Genomic DNA, 26,076 nt, shown 5'->3' with positions numbered 1-26,076 from the left:
CGTTACAAGCTGAGCCTGGAAGCTGAAGTCTTGATAATGCATGGATGCAACAGAGGAGGAAGAGTACAGATGTGTGCGTGGAAGTGTGGGAAAGGTGAATTTCAATCGTGTTTTGATTAGCAGCATTCTCACTCCAATTAAATAGTAAAACAAATCTCTAGAATCTCCATATAGAAATCATATTTAGAGTAAGTTGTCTTATGATTTACATTATCTGAAGTAAATGATTGTAGAGCAGTGGATAATAATCTCTCCTGAAAGCAGCTGTAATCAATATTTTTTATAATTACAATGACGATGTGAAAGGGGTCGCTCGTATACGGATTAACGTACAGAGAATTATCACCTGAGTGCAGTTTTATAGTGAGTTTCAGCTCATTGTTTCGCTGTATGTCTGCTACTTTACTGTGTTGACTGGTGAACATAGTGCAGCATTTAGCAGCCAAAGAGCCAGATATTTCCCTCAGGAGTTGGTAGAGACCAAAATCTGAGTTACATTCATAAGGTGGACAGAAACGTGACTAAATAAATTATAATGTTGCTCCATAACTGCTGGATGTGAAAATAAGCAACTGTTTGCTAACAACTTGCTAACAAAAGTGATGATATTTCAATGTTGTGTTCACAACCATAGACTGTACCATTTGGCTTCATTTTTCAGACCCGGAGATCGCCCACTATTCATAAGTTGTTTCTGCTGCCCCCAAGTGGCCAATAATAGGCTATATGTTATTGCAGGTTTAAAGCGAGACTACATAACTCTTGAAAGAAGAAAAGATATGAAAAGTTGAGATCCTCAACAATAAAACAAACATTCGCTCAATTAAATTCACTCTGGGTTTTTGCAGCTACAGTCTTACTGTTGCATAACTGACATTACTGAGTCCATTTGCGGACTTGCCCTTCTCTTCTCTCTGCACTACATTCTATCATTTTACCATGATGCCGAAGTGTCAGTTATATCAACAGAGATTGCTGTTCAACAAAAGTTACATAGGCTCACTTTAAAGAATCAGGCTCTCATTCTCAGTATCAATTTGAATCAACCCTTCCAGTTTGCTGCAGACTGTGCTGCTTGTTCAAGAGAATCATGGCAGGCTGTGTGATGAAGGTACTGTGTGGTCGTGTGCTTTATAAGCCCTGAAATCATGACCTGCAGGCATGCGATAGCCATGAGGCAAACTAAAATAAAGATCATAAAGATGTTCCATAAGAGAAGTAAAACACATACATACGTCAGCACAGCATGAACTGAAGTAATACAGAAAAGACATAATCAAAGGATATAGAACTGATCAATTTGAACTGAATAAATCAATTCAGCATCACATGATGAAACTGAAAGGAGAGTACAGAAATTAAGAGTTAAACAAATATTTAAAAAACAAGCTTTTCTTGGAAACGCGAGGCCACTCTGCCATCTTTTTAAAGATCAAATGTGTGATTACGGGTTTAATTTGTCCATTAGTTCTGAGAGGGAAATAGCAACCGCATGCTAACCAACCATGAACGTGCTGTTCTCTGAAACATGACACATGTTGCCTAATTACATAATAGAGACACATTTCCCTTTTTTATACTGCCGGTAACAAGAATGTGTTTAAGCGCTCCTACTTCACCAAGAGGTATTTAGATAATAACATTTCAGTTCTTTTCAAAGCCATCATGACAAAATGAACCATCAGATTTCCAGGTGAATGAGAAACAAATATGTTAGTTTGCCTTGTTAGCTTTATACTGCAAGAAAGGACCGTTTGTTGTTGCTGCTGCTGCTGTACCAATTTTGGTGAAATATGACACAACTATACTGTGCACCACTTTCAACTCACAAAAGTACTCATTTTAAGAAAAAGGGCTGCTTTTACTGACATGGATTAAATGTCTTGATGTTAGATTGTTGCATTCATTTCATCATATTTATGAAATTAATTATGTGTGTGAATCTTTACATTCGTACATCTGAACAGCTATACACCATAGCATTGTGTGTAACTACATGTATGTATTATTTGTGTTGTTTATGTATTTTGCACTTGATACAGCATAACAAACTGCACGTTTCCATTCTTTAATTCTTTCTAATTATTTATTTTCTCTATCCTTTTTTTGTAAACCTTTTTAAAAGTGCTTATAATCCTGTTTGAATGTCCTCTCTCACTCTCTTTGTTCCCTTTTTAAAAATGAAGTGTACCATTTGCTTCAAATACTTAACTTTGTTAACCATATGAACACTTCAATAGAGCTGCAACAATTAGTTGATTAAACAATTATTTATCAACTATTAAATTACTGGCCAACTATTTTGATACGTTTTTGAAAGATTACAGCTCCTTAAATGTGAATATTTTCTGGTTTATTTACTCCTCTATGACAGTAAACTGAATATCTTTAAGTTGTGGACAAAACAAGACATTTGAGGACGTCATCTTGGACTTTGGTAAACACTGATTGACATTTTTCACCATTTTCTGACATTTTATAGACCAAACAACTAATCAATAGTTGCAGCCCTACACAATATTTTAAAAGAAAAATAAAGGCTCACAAATGTTTGCACCAGACCTCCTTGGCCTGTTTGTTTCCATGTTATCTCTCGTCAGTGAGCACCCTTGCAGGAGTGGGGGTTACAGGGAGACACGCCATCAGGACTCTGATAGTGAAGCAGATACAGAACAATAACTGAAGCCATCCTGGTGTGTTTAAAATGGTCAGCGCTGAATGTTATATTGTTGGGATGTTGACACAGCTGTATACAAATTGGCTGGACGCACACAAAATCAAAATTTGACCTTGTGCCCCGTCTGCAATGCCTTGAAGTCTCATTGCTGGAAAGAACAAAAGAGGGAGTAGATGTTGAATAGCATAACAGTTAATGTTTAGGAGTATGAAGGGGGCTTAAAAAGCAACGACAATTCAGAACTTTACTTCAACAAACCAGAGAAACAATCTACTATAGGACAGGCGATTACCAACACACAATAATAGAACAATGAAACTCAACTTGAGAGACAAAGATCTTCCCTTATAGATGTCTTGTGCAGCTAAGGGATAAAATGACCAATAACACACACAGTTCAAATAATGTAAATGTTTACTTTGTTTTAAAAGGGAACCCTATTCCCTCAGTGTTGTCTTTATTTAAGACACACAGACAGAACTGGGAGAAAGAAGAAAACCTGGCAGGATTGAAACCGTACAACAGAGGCATAGAGTTGAGCAACTACTATACCTCTGATGACATTATGTACATTATTTAACGGAGTTAAAGTTAAAGTTATTGCACCTCTGTCTGTCCACAGTCTGGTTTGTCCTAATAAACCTGGCACTGCGACTACAGGATAATCTTAAGAGGCAGTGGGTGGATGGATGGACACATGATAATCTTTTAGGCACTGGACGAAATCTTCATTTAGGAAATGGCCAGAGGACTTCTTGGCAGCCCGCTCTATCCTTTCTCAGACGGAGGGAGACGGAGGGTGTGTGTGTGTGTGTGATAATGTGAGACAGATCGCTGCATGGGGAGAGCTGCAGGGGATGAAAGGAAAAGATCTGCTGCTGAGGGCAAATTTCCATTCTGCCAAAGTCTCAGGGAGAAAAAAAAACAAATGACAAACTTCACCGTGCCCAACCGTTACATCACAATGACCCTCATAACATAACTCTCCAACAAGACTCGGTCCTGCCTATTAGATCATAGTCATTACGAAGACCAGCGTCCTCTGCACTTCCCTCTCTACACTCCTCCACACTTTAAGGCATCTCACGACAGCTATTGAGACATATTGGTTAATAAGTAACATTGCATGTTTTCTGTTAACTTCCCGAAGCTGATTACGTCAAATGCGGTCAGTAACGGTCAGGACTTGGTCAATGAACAGGTATGTGAAATAACCTACATGTTGATCTATGAATAGTAAAAACATGGAAGGGCGCCCTCTGGTGTCACATAAAATAATGTCATCACATTACGGGCTTCTCAAGGAGCTCACACGCTTGTCATCTAACATTTATTCAGGCTAAACAACTGTGTAATCCTTCTTTTAACTATTAAACAAGTCAACAAGTGATGGCTGCTTAACTCAAAGTGTTTAGCAGACTGTTGAACAGAGGTTAAACTGTGCAAGCCCAAAAGCTGGCGGATGAGCGAGGGACAAATCAGTTTTGCACACTGCAAGATGTGTCCTGAATATGTGTCCACTTTCCCTTTGTAATAAAAATAAACAAGTTCAGGTTAAATATTCACTGTTTTTATAGTAATGCATGAGAGTTAAACACTACATACTGCATCTTCCACCTTGTGCCAAACACAATACAATAAGAGACAGTTGACTAAAGTATACAAAGTGCTGCTACGGTGTAATATATCATCCATCAATGTGGAGTTTCACAGATGAAAATACTACATGAAGGTTTTGAGCTTTGTTTAATGAAGTCTGCCACACGAAATGTCTGTGGAAATTTAAGGAAGGCGGCGGCAAAGCTCTATGATCGATAGTCTAAAGAGTCCCGACCTTTGATCTTCTGCATGAGAAGCATGTTTAGGTTTTAGTGCACACATGTTGGCAGTTATCACATTCAAATATTGTAATAAAAAAAATGCAGTCTTTCTTCCTTCTTTAACTTTACAGTTTAAATTTGATCTTGCTCTGTTTTCTCTGATAACGTCTGTAAGCAAACTCAGGATCAGTAACTGTATTCACAGCTGTAAGGTAGCGGAGGTCTGTGACATTGCGTTGTAAATGAAAGTGTTGTTGAAGGGCACAAACTGGTGGCTGACGATCTTGATGGCCTCTTGAGCAGCACATCCTAAAGAAACACAATTGAAGATTAATAAATAAACATCTGGGATTTATTAGCACTGTATAGGTGTGACATGCTGTTATCTTAACTTAAAATAAAATATTACCTCCCAAAAATGCAGCGACTGTGTGTGGCTCTGCTGCACCGTATCGACAGCTGCAGGTTGTGAAAAGGGTAAAAAAGAAAAAGAAAAAAAAAGGTCATAATTATTTGTCAGTCTTTAACAATCACTCCATTCAGGACAGGTATATTTAGAAAGATTTAACTTATGTATAGCAAAGTTGTCGACCCTAACCCTCTGACTTGATGTAACACCAGACACAGTTATCGACTGATCAGGCAGAGGCTATAGCTTTTTCCACATTACTGGCTAGACGGCTGATTCTTTTTAGTTGGAGGCAGGCTGAGCCACCGTCTCATAAACGCTGGCTGGAGGAGGTAAAGTCACTCCTCAAACTTGAGCACCTTAAATTCACTATCTTGAAAAATCCACAAAGTCTGGCAACCTTTTTTTATTGTATTTTCAACACGTATTTCCCTCTTTTAGTTAATCCAATCATTCCTAACCTTCTCCCTTTTGTTTTTATTATCATCCATCTTATTCTTATTAACAATATATATATTGTATGTTATATTTTTTATTTATTTTTATTTTTTAAATATGTATATTTAAGTGTAATTTATTTTTTCCTTTCTGATCCACTTAATTTGGATCATTATTATTAATTTATTTAGTTATCTCTCCCCCCTGCGAGCACAACAGTTATGTCTGTTTATAAGTGTGACAGAATGTGAAGGTAAACATGTAGCGGTATGCTAGATGTCCAGTGCTTGTTACATTTTGTGTATGAATGTTTGCATAAAAGTGGAAAAGAATTCAATAAAAATATTTGAATAAAAAAAAAAGAAAAATCCGTCCAATCAGTAAACCCAGCAGCGGCCATGACTTACAACTCATGGATGTAGTCGTCTTTGATGTTGACGTTGAGGCTGTACTCCTGCAGGAGGCTGTTCACACACGGCTTCAGTTTGCTGATGTCGTCCTCCACCTGGTAGTTATAAACTCCTGGTAAGAGAGGAGAAGTGGTGAAAGATCGGAAATAAAATCAAATCATTTTATTTCTGTATTCTGGCATCAGGAGGAATGATCTAGACAATTCTGCAGAGTAAAATCAGACTACTATGTGTTTGATTTTGTGAAGGTTTCATGTCAGTTACATGGAGATGTTTCATATCTTGTTCATGTCTTTAAAGTATAAACCTCGGCCGTACCTGGGTAGCGGGAGTGCTGCTGATAGAAGCGATCAACAGCGCGCAGCATGAGGTAGAAGACCATCTCACTATCTGGATTGTCCATGCTTGAAGCTGAGAAAACACGGCTATTGTTAATAGGTGAATATGCTTTACATTACCAGAAGAGAAAACAGGACTAGCTCATACATAAAGAAATGACAATAAACAAGACTGGAGGACATTCATCTCCAACTTACTGATTTCATCTTTATTTACTGAATCCACACTATACTCTTCAGCCAGAGATCTGCAGCGCACCACCCTCAGGAAGGATGAATTCTTACCTAGATAACAACACAAACAACTACAGTTAGCAATACACATATTGCAGGTGCAGCAACAGAGCACATTATGCTCCACTTGAATGCAGACTGAGTGCAGCAGGGGCAAACACTGACAGCATTACAAATCTTAATCTCTCCATGATCAGAGAAATGAAAACTTTTGAAGTCAGAAAAGGCAACAACTGCTGCATGATTGCAACACATGACAGACGTGGTGCTTTGACGGGCTGCTAAATTAGTAACACAGCTTAAGTGATGAATAGACGGCGTGAGGCAGTTTTGATTCACACATTATATCATGTGTACATACATATTTGTCTACAAAGATCGTTTATATGGATAATACACTAATTACCACAAATAATCAGAGCAGGCTGTGGAATTAAAGGCTGCATTATTTGAAGTAGGGATATTTTTTTTTTTTACCAATTTCCAGGCATTACATAACTTATTTGAAAATGTTTTTATAGAAATGTGACTTAATGAAACCCTTCTGCACCTCAATATAAAACAAATGCCTCTATAAACACTCTATATAGTATGTATTATGGCTAGCATATTGCAATAATCAGAATGAGGTGAGGTTCGTGTGCATGTAAATATACTCACTGAATATAAAAATGTATACTTCATAATACTTACAGAGCAGTTTGATATCCTTTTCAGAGATGCTCTCTGGTGGCTGGTGGAAAGGAAAAAGTATTTCAGTGGAAATCCATTTTTAGTCAAATGCTTTGTAAGCAGCACAACATTCACCCATATATCGAGTATTTCAGGGTAAAATCTATTAATGCTATCATAATTTAATCCCATCATGCATGCAAAAGTGACTCAAAAAGCTACAATGAGGACACAAGATGGAAACACTGATTAACAACTGAAATAACAGACCATTTTGGTGTGAACCAATTATCACAAATTTGGTTCCCCAAGTTAGTTAAAACGTGTCTGGATGCAGTTGTAGGAGTTAGGATTTTATTTGTGATGCACACATATCAATTAGTCACCTTTTAGTAGGTGCTATTTTTCTGTGGGGCGCGTCACATATTTTCGCATTGTTGTACAGATGTCCATATACAGTATATTAACCCACTAAGCAGCTTTGATAGTTACGACAACAGTAATACTGTCACTTTGGTTTAAAAGTTCCTGTTGTGATACATGAAATCGAGTGCTTCCTAGTCACAGCTAATTCATCTGACCTCTCACACATTTATTTTGAGCACGCTAGAAATGAATTGATTTAATAAAGCCCTAAATTCAATCACATAAAGTTTTTCAGACTACGGTTGCTTTCACACCTAACCCGTTTGGTTTGTTTGAAGCGAACTCAGGTCTGTTTGCCCGGTAAGTACGGTTCTTTTGGGCTGGTGTGAAAGCTGTCAATCGAACTCTTGTGCGGATCAAACAACCAAACCGAAGACAGTCTGGGTTCGCTTCTAAGCGGACTCTGGTACACTACGTTTGTGGTGTGAAAGCTAACCAACCAACCACAGGATTTTATGATAGCAGATGTTTGATTTTAGCATGATTTCAAAAGCTAAACTACTAATAAATTCAACTGCTGATCGTGAAATGTGTTCAGGAAGCAATCTTATTGATCTGTAATCAAAGCCATGTGTAGAAAAGGGTATTTTCCCTGATTAATAGGTCAAAAGGTGTTAAAACCGCTGTGCTTGTATCCGACTCCGTGATTCTACAGTAATACGCCTCGTGCGCTCCCTGACGTTCGCACCAGTCATCTGGGAGCGTGCAAAAGGGCATTTGTACAGTCCAGTCTCTACCATTATTCATCGTAACATGTAGTCGGTTTGCAGTCTAATAATGCTTATAATCACTTATTAATCAAAGAACATAAATATACACATCAGAAGCATTAATGTGCTTCATAAACTAGAATTTGATTTCCCCACGTGGGTCATGCAATGTGATGCAGGATGACAATTTCCACAACTGTCCAATAAACAAGTTCCCTGTTAGTCTGTATAACTTCATGTTTACTCCTCTGGTTCGTTTTTAAAATGTCAGTGTGAACGGGAACCGGGCTAGAACTAAAACGCAAGAATATATAATTTTTTCTCTTGGTCCGGACTAAATGAACCGAACTACAGGTGCTAAAACACCCTAATTTAATTCACTCTTATTCAATGACTACATGGGTTTACAACATACCTTTCCAACAGACTGCAATAGACATTCTACATGCTTAGAAACAGCTGCAGCATCCTGCATGGCCTTTTCCCTGTATCTGAAATAAGACACAAAAATGAACAACAACACACACAAGAACACATTATTAAACATTCACTGTTAGAAAGAGAGAAATAGAAGCAGATCTACTTTTGGATCAGATAACTTTTCTGTTGCTCTTGTGCCCTCTAATAATGTATCTACACACCTAGCACCTAAATATTCCACACTTACACATTTTGAAGGTTGATGAACTTCTGAGAGTCAGCGATCATATCTGGGATGGTTCCCCGTACCGGTAGGCTTCCATTGCCTTCACTGAGAGCAAACTCCTTGACAGCTCGCAGCATCACCCAGAAATGCGGCGTCTGGAAAACAAACACCAACAGAATACACTCTGAAAAACGACTTATCTTAAACTATGTGTAAAACTATATTACTATGTGTGTAATTTTTAATAGAATGGTCTCGGGAAAAAAGTCAAAACCTGTGATGTGATGTTGTTACACTGCTCACTATTGAAGAGGTCGTCAACAGCACTGGGAATCTGCAGAAACAAGACACATTACTAGAGGAGTCACGCTAGACTTGACTGTTAAATGTGACACTATAGAAAACAGACATATGTTGAATGGGACACAAGATAACTCTTAAAAACTTTGATTTAGATTAGATTATTTGAGATCTGACCGCACCTTGGTTGGATTTAAAGCAGTATTGACATTCTTAATAGCTTCTTCAAAGTTTTCTTCATCCTCTGGGACACCATTCTCATTCTTCAAGATCCCTGAAGGAACACAATATCACAGAAAAGTTTGAGATACACAGCCAAATCACTGGACTTAAAGGCAAATATAATCCATATATAGTCCACAGATACCTTCTCGAATAAACTGTCTGAAGGCCTCTTTCTCCTTGTAGTTTTTCGGTGGCTGATAGTTGTGCTACAACGACAAACATAGAGTGACATTTTATTATACAACACTAACCAAAGCAGTCAAGCATAAATATCAGTGATGGAAGTATTTGTCAGACATCTCGGCATTGGGGAGGCAACAGAAACTGTACCGTACCTCACTGAGCCATTTCTCCAGGTGCTTAGCAACAATGATAATCCACGGCGTGTGACTGTGATCCTGCACATTGAATACAGAATGGAAAGAAGTACCATCAGTTGTGTAAAGCTGGCATGGTTTAAACTGACTTATGTGCATAAATAAATAAGCTGACCATAAAGTACACACCTTCTTGTCCATGCTGTCAAGGTCATAGGACTGAATGTGGTTGTTGAATTCGGCAAAAGGCTTGTATAACCTCAGGTCCTCCAAGGCATTGTCCGGATGGGATTCAATCACTGAAGAGAGAGGCACGGTCACAACACCAGGGCGAGTGTGCGATTATGCAAGGTGCAGCAGGTAAACAGCATAGTTCGGAGCTTGTTTTTTTATACTATGGAATAACCTTCTGTTAAACATCAAGCAGGCAAGTTTTTAAAGGGCAGATCCGGGCTCATCTCTGGGCTAAGATGACCAATTAAACAGGCGGGTCCTGGAAGTTTTTTTTGTTTTGTTTTTCTTTTTTGAACACTTTCAGTGCTTTTATTGTTTCTATTTTAGTGCCTATTGGTTTTGTGAATGCTTTTAGGACATAAAGGAGAGCTGTGGCTTAGGAGATAGAGTGGGTCGTCCACTAATCGGAAGAGCGGCGGGTCGATCCCCGGTTGATCCAGTCCCCATGTCGAAATGTCTTTGGACAAGATACTGAAACCCAAATAGCTCCCGAATGCTGTGCCATCGCTGTGCGAGTATGTGTGAATGATTAGATCCTGATGTACAGGTGGCACCTTGTATGGCAGCCTCTGAATGGGTGAATGTTGGCATGTAGTGTAAAGCACTTTGAGTGGTCGGAAGACTATAAAGACGCTATATAAATGCAGTCCATTTACCATATAGATTGGTTGTGAAGTTAATTTCTGTTGTTTTTCCATCTGTAAAATGTCCTTGGTTATGATGCTTATCGTTTTAGGGATTCTGTGCATGTTATGCGTGATTGTCTGTCCTGTTTTCTGTGACAACAGGGACCATGTTGGAAATAAGTGTTTACACTTTACATGTTATCCCTTGGATTGTTTTGTGTTCTATATTCATAAATAAAATAAAGTAAAATAAAATAAATTCACATATAAACTATGAGCCACAGTGAAAATGACCATGTATCAAAAAGTGTGGAAACAGGCAGATAATGTCAATAATGTCATGTAAATATTCATGACTTAATGACATGTTATTCATCACAGTACTGCGTTTGCAATTTCATGGGTTCATGCTACAAGCTGAAAGCATTACCCATGTATAAATATAATACCAATTAAAACTTGAAATGAAAGGTTGTTATTTAATGTTATAAAGTGTGTCATAATAAGAAAAGTGGATTCAAAGCGGAATGCTGTTGAACTAACCTGTATGCTCCTGCACCACCAGTCTCATGTAGCCGATCAAGCCGTAGGTTTTACAGACGAGGAACGGTACAGAGGCGCTCCACAGAACTGAGCCGAGCCTCAAACATGTGCTGTTGGATTTTAGAGAAAATGAGAGAAGTTCATTGGACAGAAAATAAATTTATAACAAATCAAGCCGATTAAAAAAATAAGTTTCTACAAATGTAGTTAACCATTTCTATAAAATTGAAAGGTATAAATATCTTCACCAATTGCAATATAAATATAAAAAAAAAAACAGGGAAGGCTCTTGTACTTGCAGCAAGTGTATAAGAGTTCCTCAAGCATAAACAAGTTGCTTCATCATATTTTTACAGTAAAGTCCATCCATGATGGACTGCACAAAGTTTAGATATTTCTTTGAATGATACTAAAAAATCTAGTTTAGCATACTTTAGGTTCCTACAATAAAATATGAGAGTAAACATAAACTATATATCTCATACCTTTCTGGTAACTGGACACCAATGACTATGGTAAACCTGTGGAAAAACTCTGGATCGTTGTCCAGAAGCTTGTCTGGACTCTGCAGGCGTAACAAAAAAAATACAAGAGGGATCTCCGTCACTATCAGAGCGACGATACTGATCAATACACTTACATATTTACACAGCACATGTTGTATTCATAGACCTCTTTTCATGTAATAAAAAAAACTTAACATTCTCTACCTCTAGTTGTATTGAATCTGCACTGGGTCTATTTAACCGTATAAAGCATTTTTCACTGTTTTAATGTCTTAAAGTGTGATGTAAATAGTGTCATTGTTGTATTAAAGTATGTATTATAGTATTGTATTAAAGATCTGTGTACTTTCAATTCCTACTGAAACATTATTATGGTTGAGAAAACATCTGTGGCACCATGTCAAAACTTAAAACAATACCAACCTCCTCCACAAAGTTTCCAGAGACATCACTGTTTAGTTCTTGTAGCAGCTCAGTGGCAGCCTGTGCTCTGTTCTGCAACATAAAATACACATATGCAAATACATTACACTTTTTCCCCTAATAAAAATATAAAAAAAATATTTCATGAATAACCAACGAGGAGAGATACAGATGCAGGGAGCAGGTAGGCAAGGACAATTTTGGAAATTGTGTGACTGTATCTGTGTGCACTTACTTATGCTAAAAAAATAATGTATTTCAGCAAAACATACCTTTCCAATGCTGTTGTTGCTGAGGAAAAAGCTGCAAGACAAGATCAAGAGGTGAATACACAAGTAAAACTAACACATTAATTCAAGCTTAAATCAACTTAAAAAAAACAAAAACTGCAGTCTTACTTGTTTCCTACATCTTCCCCAGAAACTGTGTGTCCATCAACGATGGTGAATGCGCCAATACCTGACAAAGAGATGAATGAATTCAATCAGAAAGATGCTTTTCATCAGCACCTGCAGCATTATCATCTGTCCATCATCTATCATCTGTTTTACCTGGAAGCACTAGGTTCTTCAGTATCTCTGTCCCAGTTGCTGTGGCATTGATGAGACAAACATGTGCATTTTCCAGTGATTCTTGACCATGGTCACCCCACAGTCTGAAACACAACATGGACAAGTGTTGCCACCTAGTGATACAATTCATGCTCAACAGCTGTAAATATTCCTGAGCAGTTTTATTTTAAAACAAATTCTCAGGTCCATTCTCACTCAACCCGTCAATCTCTAGATCTTCATCCTCCTAAATTCCTCACTAGAAGAGGTCAATTTTCGATAAGATTTAGGGGAAACAAATTATGGAGTAGCTTTTCCCTTCTATCAACAAACTGTTCATCTGTCAAATGTATCAAAAGTCGCCTGAAGGGTCATTTCATTGCTGTCTTGTAACTGCTTTTCCCCCCATGTTGTCCATGTATCTGTTTTTATGTTTTTTATTTTATCCCACTCACAATATTGTTTGGTTACGATTGCCAAGAAGTCATTATAGATATTTAAATCAATATCCTCCTCACAAACACTAAACATGCACTTCCACGCAACACACACACACACACACACACTTGTCTTTTTTTTTATATATTTACTGTATTGTTATTGTTGTTATTATAAATATCTTGTCCTAATTGTTTTGTTATCACTATCATGTAGTCATATTATGTCTTTATATCAATCTTGTCTCTAGGTGGAGGCTTCAGATAAGCCCAGTGGGTTTGTTGCTTCTTCCTGCACTTTATATTATTAAAAAAAAAATTGTTGTTATGTTGTATAGTCTTAGATTGTGCAAAAATAAATAAAAAAATAAACAAATTTCTGGTATCCACTGCAGGAGCATATTTTACCCAGAGCAATAAGTCAGAATAAATCAGTATAGAAGAGCAGAGCTGGTTTCTGTTTCAACAAAGGTGCTGATGTAAACCTCCAAAACAACTGGATCTGTCCAAGAGATGCTGTTATCATCTAACTGGTTATTATTATAATATTATGTTGGACTTAACTTACTTAAAAAAATATTATATTATACAATTATAAGTATTTATGGCCTTGTTTGCCTTTCAACAAATAAACAATAAAAGCCACTTTGCATGAATGGCTCAGCTGTGACAGCTTCAATAGCACTGACTCCTACCAGGTATTGTTTAACCATCAAACACAGTGAAGGTAAATGAGTTCAGTGACAGGCTGTCATTAGACAAGCTGGCACATGTGATGGTCAATCAAACACCAAAACACCAAACACCAAACAGAGAAACACCAAACAGAGAAACAGAAACAGCTCATCAACCATTAGCCTTATCTCTAGCTGTGTTAGCATCACAAGCTAACACAGCTAACGTTAGCACTCCTCTGCCTCTCTAATGTGTCTGTTGGGACCTCTATGGTTAAATGTGCCCAACATTTAGATAAATAAATACACGTTTTATGTGTTAAACCTGAGATATAGTGTGGTTTACCTGAGTTGTCTGTCGTATTTCTGCTCTTTGGAGGCTTTAGTAGCTGCCATGGTTTCTGTACAATAACTGACGTAATGACGTCACAACTGACGTATTTTAACTTCAGATTCGTTACAAACACGCATGCGCGAAGATTCAGCTGCGCACTTTCCACACACATTCTCACAGTGATGCTCCATATGGAGACTTTAATAAACTGGCATAAGGTTGTTAAATTGTGATACAAAAAAAATTGAGTTAGTAATAAATTGTTATTAATATATTTAATATATACAGTACAATATATAGAGGCAGTGAAGTGCATCAAAAAAGGGGCATCTCACCCAAGATTTAGATGGTGAGCTCAAATTGACAAGTGGGTACTTTTTTTTTATTATTTATTTGCACATAAATAAAACTGCACAAAATCCAGTCAATGAAAAAAAGAAAACAAGAAATGTGTCAGGAGAGGTCAAGAAGCCACAGGCTTATACAAAGGATAACAATGACAAAAAAGGAAGAAAGATCTGAACTAACATAATTTAAAAAATACAACAAAAGTTAAACAACAATAACACGAAGTACACAAAATGTGCAGGAAAAACCTAACCAAACAGTGGGAAACAATCCAATAAAAACAATGAAATACATACAAAAAAGAGTACAGAAAAAAAATAATTTCCTTTTAAAATGTTGTAAGGATAACGAGCTCTTGATAACATGTATTTTGGTGTTCAATATTTGTACACCACGATATCTGAGGGAGTACTGGCCATGTTCTGTTTTGTAAAAAGGCAGGTGAAGATGATTAACCTGTCTAGTATTATGTGAATGGATTTGAGAATTAGATTTAAAGAAGTTGCTAAACGATGATGGTAGAGAAGAAGGCAAGAACATATATGTATATATAAACACACTTATCTGATGAATATTTATGTCATAAACTGAAAGAAGGTTCAGTTTCCTGAACAGTGGAGCAGAAGCCTCCTTAGAGTTTGACAAAGTTGACAATCTTACAATATTACCATAAATCAAATAGGGATAAATCATGGAATAATATAAGGTTAATAAACAAGAAACATTTATGAAACTTCTTAGTTTGCTGATTTCTAGTGACTTCACAGTTTGTGGGCACTTGTGGCAACCAGAACAGCAATTATATATATATATATATTTGAAAGTTACTCTTTAATATCCAGGATTTAATGTATCCATGGGTAACATAGGCTATCTGATACTGTACATCGGCTACATATCTATACAGGCTACCAGACTGATCCCTTAACCTCTTTATATTTTTATGATCCATACTGTTAACCTCATTTGGCATTGTATATATTTTGGATTTGCACCTTATTTGCACCTTATTGTCATCTATGTATTTATATATATATATATTTGCACTCTTCCTACTTTGTATTGCAACTGCTGCACAGCACTTCCTTCAGGATGAATAAAGTTTTAACTTATCTTATAACAATAATGCCACTATTTGCACCACATGTACTGCCTCTAACAAGTATTTCCATAATCAATTAATCTGGAGGTTATAAGGACAAATCTAAAGTTAGACTATCCTCACATTTGAAAAGTTAGAACCAGATAATGTTTACCAATTTTGCAGGAAAAATTACTCAAACATTCAATCATTACCAAAAATATTTACCGATTAACTTTCTTAATTGACTGATCGATTAATCGACTAACTGTATCAGCTTGACCAGATTAGTTTAACAACAACTTTACAGTGACACAAAGTAAACCTGTGCTTTATATAAGATATTGACAATAAAACAACAAAACAATAAAAATCCATCTGTCTCTTCTCTATATATCCTCAGAAGGAAACTGGAAACCAAGTTTTCAGATTTAATTCAAAGTAGTATTAAAGCAGATCATGTTTGTTTATAGGACGATTACAGAGGCATTTGTATATTTAGTCTCTCAGAGGATTGATTTCTAAATACTGCTGCTGGTTTACAAAGCACTAAATGGTTTAGGGCCAAAATACATTTCTGATCTTCTGCTATGTTATGAACCATCCAGACCTCTCAGGTCATCTGGATCAGGTCTGCTTAGTGTCCCCAGAGTCAGAACTAAACATGCAGAAGCAGCGTTCAGTTTTTATGCACCAAATATCTGGAACAAGCTCCCAGAACCCTGCAGGACCAACTCTAACTCTGAGTTCTTTTAAAACAAAGCTTAAAACTTTCCTGTTTGCTGCTGCCTTTTATTAAACCAGATAATGATCTTATACTGCACTAGAGCTTTTACTCTTCTGTGTTATACTCTATTTTGGCTTCTATCCTAGCTTTTATTTTTAGCTTGTTTTAATTTTCTAATCTTTAATGTTTTTATGTTTTTATAACTGTTTTAATTATGTCTTAATGTTCTTTTGCACTTTGTCGCAATGTTCTTGAATGTTTATGTAAAGCACTTTGAATTGCCCTGTTGCTGAAATGGGCTATACAAATAAAGCTGCCTTGCCTTGCTTTGCCTTTAGTCTATATTGATGATTTTGTCTAATTAGCAGAGAATGACAGTCTTCGTGAAACACTGATCACAATAGTCTATAATGACATTTATTTAATTATAACTTAAGTATAGAAAAATACATTATATATGGTGTTATAATCATATAGTAATCATATTTTACTGGGGGGGCTGACCTAATGCAGATAAGCTTTAAAAGACAGGTGGACTGTGCGTGTGTGTGTGTGTTGCGTGGAAGTGTATGGTTAGTGTTTGTGAGGAGGATATTGATTTAAATATCTATAAAGAATTCTGGGTAATCATAACCAAACAACATTGTGAGTGGGAAAAAATAAAAAACATAAAAACAGATACATGGACAACATGGGGGAAAAGCAATTACAAGACAGCAATTAAATGACCCTTTAAGCGACTTTTGAAACATCTGACAGATTAACAGTTTATTGATAGATATGAAAAGCTACTCCATAATTTGACATTTCTTTAATTATAATTGTAGTATAGAAAAATACATTATATATGGTATTATAATAATATGGTAATCATATCTTACTGAAAAAAACAAAAAAGGGCTGACCTAATGCAGATAAGCTTTACAAGACAGGTGGACTGTGTGTGTGCGCGCGTATGTGTGTGTATGTGTGCGTGTGTGTGAGTGTGTCTGTGCGTGTGTCTGTGTGTGTGTCTGTGTGTGTGTGTGTGTGAGTGTGTGTGAAGAGGCGTGTCCATAAAGGGATAATTGCTCTTCCTCCTCTGCAGCTACATAAACTTCATCAACAGCTTCACCGGCTGATATCCGTGTCCGTCCTCCACGTGCGCACCGACAGCTCGGTCAGACCTGAATCCGCTTACCGGGACGATGACCGGGAATCACTGGGGATATGGGAAAGAGGACGGTAAGATAGATCTCACAGCATCCAGACAGACTCCTTTATTACTGACACATACATTGGAGGCAATTAACCTTCTATATCCTCCAGTAGAAATGTTTACTGTGGCTCTGTTTGTGTCTCATCCAGAGGAGAGACTGAGAGGAGCAGCTCTGTTAATAAGAGATTAGCCTCATAATGCTTAAAGGGGATGGATGCCTGCTGTCACCTTAACCTGAATTTGCCCTGAGAGACATTTCACTGCATCAGTGTCAATTCAAGACAAGTGGCTCTACTTACTGTGCTACATGTGGATATCTTTTTTTTTTTTTAATTCATGAGGTCTTGATTTTATTCTGATGGTCCCACCTGTAAGCTGTTGCTTTGGAAACAGACCTTGATCAGCTACTTAACTGAACTAAAGCTTTATTCTATTAATAGAGACTGCACCCACCTGTCCACATTCAAATCAATAATCAAAACTCACCTTTTTAGAACTGCTTTTAATGTGTGATTCATGTTGTGTTTTATGTATTATGGTGTCCTTGTTTATGATCATTTTAGCTGTGTAACGTGTCTTTGAGTTTCTTGAAAAGCACTATATAAATACAATTTATTATTATGCTTTAGAAATAATGTAATTTCTTTGAAGTTGACCTATTGGGATTTTGTTTTAAAGTACATTTGATCAGTGGAAAGGGGTGGGATTAAATAAGTTTATACTTCTTCTCACTCCTTTTCGAATATGTAAATCAAGGCATCAAGTGTTTGACAATTTATTTTTCTTATGCTTTTCATTGTATGTAAATACTAGTTTCTGACTGTCCACTTGTTGGTATGATCATTCTTTTTCTTTCTTTTTTCTTTTCTTTTTTTTTGTATTCTACATGTTTGAAATACATTTTGAAATTAAATGAAATGAATCACCATAAGTTTCATAAGTGCAGTGCTGGGTGTATTGAAGCTGTAGAAATATATTCTTTTCTCTTCTATGATCTTTCAAGGTCCTACTGTGTGGCACAAAAACTACCCGGTTGCCCAGGGAGACCGTCAGTCTCCCATTGACATCGTCCCTCAACAGGCTTCACACGACTCCAGTCTGGGTCCCATTCTCCTCAACTACGATCTGTGTACCTCCATCAACATCGCCAACAACGGACACTCTGTTGTTGTGGAGTTTGAGGACTCGGATGACCGTTCAGGTGAGAAAAATTATTTATTTTCATTTACTTATAACTTAATAACTTAAAACACAAACAAACAAATGTTCTATTTTTAGATCTGCACAATCTACTTGGCTCTAGATGTGGTGAAAATAACAAACAGAAATGTGAATGGATAGTAATGTCTTGAGACGTCAGAGACTACAGTACGTGCAGTGATGACCTATGACCGCATTAAAAGATTATTGACAGAGATCACAGTCCAGGGATAATCTGATATCTGTTGTCTTGCTGTGGAAGCAAGCGCTCAAAGTTTACTTTTAATAAACACATGTTTGAGAGGTGAGACTTGTTTTTTAGAAAAGTGCAAACCATGTGCATAAAAGCCCATAATCAAACAACAACAAAAACGCTGATTGTGCTGCAGGGAAGTGCAGCCAGCAGTTAACTGTATGAGCATCTGTCTGCTGGACAAGAGATATAATATCCTCAGGTGATCTCAATGCTTATTATGACCCTTTTTGCTTTTATCACTGGGTGGATGCATGTTAACCACCCTGTCATTAACATGAATGATAAGCTCAGAAATGTGGGGCTGTTTGGCTCAGACAGTTTCCACAGAGCAAGCACGTAGCTGTCACCCAAAGTAATTAATGAAGGAAGAGGCACTTCTCCACATAGTTCAAATGAAATCTCCTAAACCTGCTGTTGTCAGTTTGGTCTGGGTGTACAAATGACTATTCAGACATGACGGTGTTCTGTGTCACTGTTGTTTTGGTAAGAGAAGGAGGATAAAATAGATAAACATTTCTATAAAGACAGATATACCACTATATTCAAGTAATACAAACTTTTAACAATATATCATATTAGGATCTCAAAGATCTGGCTCTGAATGTTAGAATAACTAACAATACAAGGATTACGTTAATTATAATTAATGCAGTTCTTTCCTCAGGCAGTCATTAATGTTGGCATTGTCAAGGTCAGGATTTACTATTACCATTAACCACTTGATCAGTTATTTATCAGTGGCCCTCTACTAATCTCCTCATATTCTAGATAAAGAATTCGCATCACATTTTTATAGTTAACAGATTGTCATGAAACAGATCACATTTGTTTTTGTGGTTATCCTATACATCTATATTATAAGATGGAACAGAGGAGTGTCTTTGCTCTTTGTGCCATTCATGCCGAACTAATGTGACCTGGCCCATTTGTCAGAAGGATGTCAGCAGCATCACAATGAATAACCGTCAGATTAGACCGGTGTTCATACCCAGCAATGCCAGCCATAGGCTCTGAAAACAGTCTGGACTATTCTGATAATAGACTGAATGCCATTATGACATAAATTATATTAAACAAGCACTAGGCGATATGGCCAGAATCTTCGATTTCAAGGTTATTTCATATAACGATATATATCACGATATAACATGTTTTCTGGTAGGTCAATAAATAAATAGTCTATATGAAATAACATGGTAGAAGCTATGTCTGTATACTCTGTGAATTGACAAATGAAAAGTACGGAGTATTTTATCATTTAATTAAGAACTTTAGTGCAAAATGAACACAATGGTTTCAAGTGAAATTTATAGAGGAAAAAAAAACTAAATAGTATACAGTATACACAATATACTGACTGTTTGCATGCATGCACACAAATGGAGAGTAATTAGATTAAGACAATAGTTTGATTTATCTGAGTTTGATCAGATTTTCTGAGAAATTTGAGTTGGTATTGCTTGTTATTATCAATTTAGATGACATGATTGTGTATCACGATATCCCTATACTGTCTATGTTTTCATAGACAATACATTATCATATTGAATTATCGCCCAGCCCTGTATTAAAGCTTCTATTCATCCTTGTTGGTTAGTGGACCTCAATGTAAAGCTAAACCGAGCTAATGGTAGCTTTAACGTTGCTTTATTTAGCATAGGATTGGCTATTTGTGTCTCAGACCTAAAGCTTGTGCCACAAAGCTCGAATGATAGATTTGTTGGTAAAGCATGCGGCCTTTCTGTTGGTGCTCATGACTAATAAAGTATGCTGGGTGTTACCAGGTTGGCTCTTCCTGCAGTGAAGCTGTTTGGATGATGCTGCACACAGGATGCTCTGCTGGAAACCAGTTTAACGCCCACAGACCGTAGGGGTGTGTGCATGTGTGTGAATGCTGAACCTTTTTCATTTTATTTATTTATTGTTTTATATCCCGTCCAATACAGTGATCCGGGGAGGCCCCCTTGACAACCCCTACAGGCTGAAACAGTTTCACTTCCACTGGGGCGGAAAGGGCTGCCATGGCTCTGAGCACACTGTAGCAGGAAACAGCTATGCTTCTGAGGTCAGTGTCTGAGTACTTCAGTGTGTTGTACGGTATATGTGGTAACTAGGGCTGTCAAAGGTAACGCGATAATAACGCATTAACTTACATTCGTTTAACGCTACTAATTTCTTAAACGCATTAACGCAATCGATCTTCCGGAGGTTGTAGCAGGCTCAGTTTTAAAACTGAAGTGAAGATACTGGCATCATATGAAACTATAAAACTTAAAGAATCATTGGTATCAACCATGTCATACATAGGGAGGTTAAATAACGCTCCTTACGGCCATTTTCAAAGGGGTCCCTTGACCTCTGACCTTAAGATACGTGAATGTAAATGGGTTCTATTGGTACCCATGAGTCTCCCCTTTACAGACATGCCCACTTTATGATAATCACATGCTGTTTGGGGCAAGTCATAGTCAAGTCAGCACACTGACACACTGACAGCTGTTGTTGCCTGTTGGGCTGCAGTTTGCCATGTTAAGATTTGAGCATATTTTTTTATGCTAAATGCAGTACCTGTGAGGGTTTCTGGACAATATTTGTCATTTTTTTGTGTTGGTTATTGATTTATAATAATGAATATATACATACATTTGTATAAAGCAAGCATATTTGCCCACTCCAATGTTGATGAGAGTATTAAATACTTGACAAATCTCTCTTTAAGGTACATTTTGAACAGATAAAAAATGTGTGATCAATCATGCGATTAATCACGATCAAATATTTAATCAATTGACAGCCTTAGTGGTAACATATTTTGGAATGAAATAAAATCAACAGCTTTGATGCTAAAGATTACCAGTATTTTCCATCTGCGTATCAATGTCTTATGATTTAATATATATAATTATAAAGCCATTTCTGTTTCTGTCGTTCTTTCTTTCTCTCCTCTAGCTTCATCTAGTTCACTGGAATGCTGTCAAGTACAAGACGTTTGGGGAGGCTGCGACAGCTCCTGACGGCCTCGCTGTCCTCGGCATCTTTTTAGAAGTAAGATGTTTCTCTTAAGTGCAATCCCATTTTCTATTTTTTTTAGTTTATGGCTTCTTGAACAGAAGCAAAGGGCAGAATGATGTGTTATAGTCCAGCAATTCATTCAGAATTTATCTTCACTTCTTCTTTTACTACAATTCTTTTGCACCACTGGCATTATTTCTGTGTGCATACAACCATTTCTGCAAAGCATGGTAAACAGACTGAATTACTATTTTGTTTTACTTCACATTTTGATTCACAGGATAAAAGACTAAGATGTGGGCGGTGAATTCAAAAGGTTGTAGAAGTTGTGAGAGAAAAGTGATTAGTCACAAAGCTGCGTTCAGTTGTGTTTAGCTGAAAATCTGTTATGATAGTGAGTAATTGCTCCTTACACCAGTGTTGTGGTGCTGTAATGTTTTGATATGTCAGCTCCACCAAAAATGAACATTTGTGAGATTTTATATAAAGACTTGATATGGATTCCCTCCAAAAGTCTCAAATGAATTTCAAAAACACTCTCATCTGTTACGTAAGACAGGTGACGACCACCGATGGCTCCACGTGATAACAGATGCTCTGTTTACGGTGAAGTTTAAAGTGAGTACTATGTCACTGGAATTTATTACATGTAATATTCATGTGGTTTATGACCTGCTCTCAGCATAATTGCAGTAACATAAAAGCTGCGGTGTTTTCATTATAGGGCAGCGTCACAGATTTCAAAGGTTTCAACCCTAAGTGCCTCCTGCCCAGCAGCCTCCACTACTGGACCTACCTAGGCTCTCTGACCACGCCCCCGCTGCACGAGAGCGTCATCTGGATCGTTGTGAAAGACCCAATCGTAGTGTCTGAAAAACAGGTGTGTGTGTGTGTGTGTTGCAAACATCTTCATTTGACTTGGGCTGCAACTAACCATTATTTTCATTGTTGATTAATATGACGATTATTTTCTCGTTTAGGTGTTTGGTCTATAAAATGTCAGAATATGGTGAAAAATGTCGATCAGTGTTTCCCAAAGCCCAAGATGACGTCCTCAAATGTCTTGTTTTGTCCACAACTCAAAGATATTCAGTTTACTGTCGTAGAGGAGTGAAGGAACCAGGAAATATTCACATTTAAGAAGCTGGAATCAGAGAATTTGGACTTTCTTTTTTTTCTTAAAAAATTACTCAAACCAATAAATCGATTATCAAAATAGTTTGTGATTAATTTATTAGTCAACAACTAATTGATTAATCGTTGCAGCTCTAACTTTGACCACAATATATGCCAGATTTCCAACACTGTAGTAGTTATTTATTATTCCAGTTCATGTGGTACAGCCATTTGATAGTTTCCTTGACTACAACTAGATCTCCCATCACTGCTTAAAAAGAGGCAATTATAGAACTAGAAATACGAAAGCCAAGCATCTCTTATTCATAATGAATGAATGAAAGAAAGATATATTAAACAGATATTCTTATCTGAAATAAGACAATGACTGAATATTTTTTGGTTTCTTTACTCCTCTATGACAGTAAACTGAATATCTTTGAGTTGTGGACAAAACAAGACCTTTGAGAACGTCATCTTGGGTTTAAGGAAACACTGATCAATATTTTTCCCCATTTTATAGACCAAACAACTAATCAATTAATTGAGAAAATAATCTACAGATTAATCGACGATGAAAACAATCGTTAGTTGCAGCCCTAATCTGCACCCATATTTCTCTGATCTTTTCTCAAAATGTACAGTTTTTTAAATGTATAGGAGACTGAATTTACTTATTGGATTTAAATAACACAACTGCACCCAGTTATACCTGGAGACAGAACTTGTATCTGTAGGTCAGTGTGGAGCTCAAGGCGTTGATGCTGCAGTCGATCAGTCAGTTGTGACGTCCATGTTTCCAGACCTGCATAATGTTGGGCTATGCTCCGCTAGGCTGCAAGGAGCCACTGCCTTTGTTGTCAAACCAAAGTTGAGCATCACTGGATCAGTATGTCAGGTTTGAGTAGTAGTGGGGTTTACCTCTATGCTGTAGCATGTCCGAACATTGACTAAGTATGATGCTATATTTAGAGGTAAGGACAAGAGCGAGCATCATTCATGGGGGATGCCGTGTTGAGGGTTGACTTGTTTTTATCCACCCCTCTAAGCACTGAGTTTAATCAGAAAGTTTGGGTCTGGTAACCCCAGGTTGCTGACAAGTTAAGCTGACTAACCGGACGTCTGCAGCCTTCCAGGTCCCCCTGTGAGACGGCCCCGTGGCGACTGCTGCCAGCCTCTGGATTATACTCGCACACTTTGCTGATCTTTTCTGGTCTAGTTCCCCATGTTTAACTCCAGTGACTGTACATGAGGAATCGGGAGTTTTAATGACGGTGGCACCTCGGGGTGCAGCCGTGAGCGAGCGGTCTGTCTGTAAACCCATGTGTAGCTGAGGGTGAGGCTTAAGCTAGGCAACTGGCCTCACAACCTGTGACTCCAGTCTCAAGCCTTTGATCCCCTCCAGCTGATTATCCTGATGGATGGATGGATGGCTGGATGTTTGCAGGGCTTTAATTGAGAAATGCTTGCATGGAGACCCAGCAGGGAAAAGCCCTTATATAACAGGGTATTATTTTGTTTTTAATTTTCACTCATAAGGGAAATATCAAAACAGAGGGTGGGATGTGTGGCACTTTTAAAAGTGGCATGAATAATTCTGGTAATATTCAATATAGTAGGTAGGTTGGTTTTGGTCTTTTAACAGTGATTTGTTGACAATAACACAAAATATCCCCAGCTGTGTCCTTTTTAACGTGCTTATAGAGCCTGTTTAACAAAATAAATTCAACTTCTTTGCAAAAAATATTAAGAGAAAAGTCTGTCTTTCTGTCTCTCTCCCGATGCAGCTGGGCAAGTTCAGAACGCTTATGTTCTCCGGAGAGGAAGAGGATCAGAGAACGCGCATGGAAAACAACTTCAGGACTCCCCAGCTTCTCAAAGGCAGGAAAGTGCGTTCCTCCAATTAATGTGACCCCCGAGAGATCTGAAGTCGTAGACAACAACACAAGCTCTTTTAGACAGTGACAGTGAATGCATTAATTTGATTGTACTTTCTTTTTTACCTCATGGTAGCTTGTCCTGAGGATTTCTGATTTACTTTGTACAGAATAGTAATCCTCATCACTGCCATGTGTCCCTCGACTGGTCAGAAGCTTCAGTGGCAGAGGAAGGAATCAGGTTTTGAATGATTTAGGGAGAAATTAAAGGGATGTTATGAAGCAATATAATATTAACTCTTTGCAAGGTTGTTATTTGACTAATATGTGCTATTATTATAACAAGCTATATATTAATGAAGATTCAAAAAAAGAGAACAAGCTGTTGCTTGTAAGGTGCTATTATACAGTATGTAAGTCTGTGTACCCGTGCAGTGTGTTTCTGGTATCACAGCACTCTGCCGTCTGCAGATTCGCGGCCTCCTGACTGATCCCGATTGATCCCCGTTGATCCAGCCTATTGCTGATGGATTCCCAGTCCTTATGGCCACAGATCCCGTCCAGTCCCAACAATCCCAGCCGAAGGTGGGATTGGATTAGCGCTATGTTTGCTTTAACTGCTGTTTGGCCGTGACGTATATGGCATGAAAGTCTCAGGTCCTTTTAGAGCTCAAGAGATTATTATTTTTAGCATGCTCTCCAGATTGAACAAAAACTTGTGTTCACAGCTATTTCTCATTTGGGATTTATTATTTATAACTCCAGTTGCCGTAACAACAAGGAGCCAATGAATTAAATATTTCAATCAAACTCTGAATCTGCATCCTGCCTGAAGTGCTGTAGTGTTTCTACTATGCAGGAGGTGATGCACGCTGTTAAGTCCAGTATGGAAATGCCTGACCGAGGCCCCGGTGTCTCACTTGGGAGAGTTATGGCAGCTTTGTGTAACGCTGGTACTTATTTAGATGGACTTGGATTTTACCAATACGGAGGTATGACGGGGATGAGCTGATTTTTGTTCCCATACATCAAAATGCACACATGAATGGCACGTCAGTTATGATTGTTTTATGTGAAAGAACATTAAAATTGTAATTTAAGGGTGGTTTGAATATTTTTGTAATGCATTCAAAAATCTTGTGATGTTTTCTGAACAAAATAAAATTCAATGTAACTTTTGTTTTACAGTGTTTTCTTATATATTCTTAGAGTAAGAGTAATATTTACATATACAGAAACAAGAGTCTTTCTGTACTTGATGATTTGGGATAATCAAGCTTTTGCTTCTGCTCTAAACTAAGCACTGCACAT

The 26,076-nt window shown here is 37.5% G+C and overlaps 2 protein-coding genes and 2 long non-coding RNA genes across 6 annotated transcripts in view; 2 read left to right on the top strand and 2 right to left on the bottom strand.

Moving 5' to 3' along the window:
- LOC119477643 overlaps nt 1-8,001 on the top strand; it is a 13,700-nt gene extending 5,699 nt beyond the window's left edge. Inside the window, exon 3 of the long non-coding RNA XR_005204288.1 lies at nt 7,992-8,001. This is a non-coding gene — a long non-coding RNA (uncharacterized LOC119477643). The remainder of the gene's footprint in view (nt 1-7,991) is intronic.
- LOC119477632 lies at nt 4,226-20,761 on the bottom strand. The gene is made up of 3 exons (XR_005204287.1): nt 20,749-20,761; nt 19,136-19,137; nt 4,226-4,417 (listed from the first exon to the last, which is right to left on the bottom strand). It is a non-coding gene; the product is annotated as an uncharacterized LOC119477632 (long non-coding RNA).
- nae1 (nedd8 activating enzyme E1 subunit 1) lies at nt 4,232-14,089 on the bottom strand. Its single transcript, XM_037751747.1, has 20 exons — nt 13,963-14,089; nt 12,506-12,609; nt 12,353-12,413; nt 12,227-12,257; nt 11,955-12,026; nt 11,511-11,590; nt 11,026-11,135; nt 9,812-9,921; nt 9,641-9,703; nt 9,448-9,511; nt 9,263-9,354; nt 9,055-9,114; nt 8,802-8,935; nt 8,550-8,625; nt 7,020-7,059; nt 6,291-6,377; nt 6,073-6,165; nt 5,752-5,866; nt 4,907-4,956; nt 4,232-4,806 (listed from the first exon to the last, which is right to left on the bottom strand). Exons 1-20 carry the CDS (start codon nt 14,010-14,012, stop codon nt 4,697-4,699), a joined length of 1,602 nt encoding a protein of 533 aa, XP_037607675.1. The 5' UTR covers nt 14,013-14,089; the 3' UTR covers nt 4,232-4,696.
- ca7 (carbonic anhydrase VII) lies at nt 17,203-26,076 on the top strand. 3 transcript variants are annotated; one of them, XM_037751758.1, is made up of 8 exons: nt 17,203-17,330; nt 18,308-18,505; nt 20,707-20,825; nt 21,710-21,805; nt 22,328-22,390; nt 22,497-22,652; nt 24,676-24,777; nt 25,237-26,074. In XM_037751758.1, exons 1-8 carry the CDS (start codon nt 17,294-17,296, stop codon nt 25,264-25,266), a joined length of 801 nt encoding a protein of 266 aa, XP_037607686.1. In that variant the 5' UTR covers nt 17,203-17,293; the 3' UTR covers nt 25,267-26,074. The 3 variants fall into 3 exon arrangements, with proteins under 3 accessions (XP_037607686.1, XP_037607687.1, XP_037607690.1); XM_037751759.1 differs by having other exon boundaries at nt 24,676-26,076; XM_037751762.1 differs by lacking the exons at nt 24,676-24,777; nt 25,237-26,074 and adding an exon at nt 24,017-24,628.

This window comes from Sebastes umbrosus, chromosome 2 (assembly GCF_015220745.1).
Source record: "Sebastes umbrosus isolate fSebUmb1 chromosome 2, fSebUmb1.pri, whole genome shotgun sequence".
In the NCBI taxonomy this organism is placed as follows: domain Eukaryota; kingdom Metazoa; phylum Chordata; class Actinopteri; order Perciformes; family Sebastidae; genus Sebastes; species Sebastes umbrosus.
The sequence above is the reverse complement of the archived record's forward strand: the minus strand, read 5'-3'. Positions and strand labels throughout refer to the sequence as shown.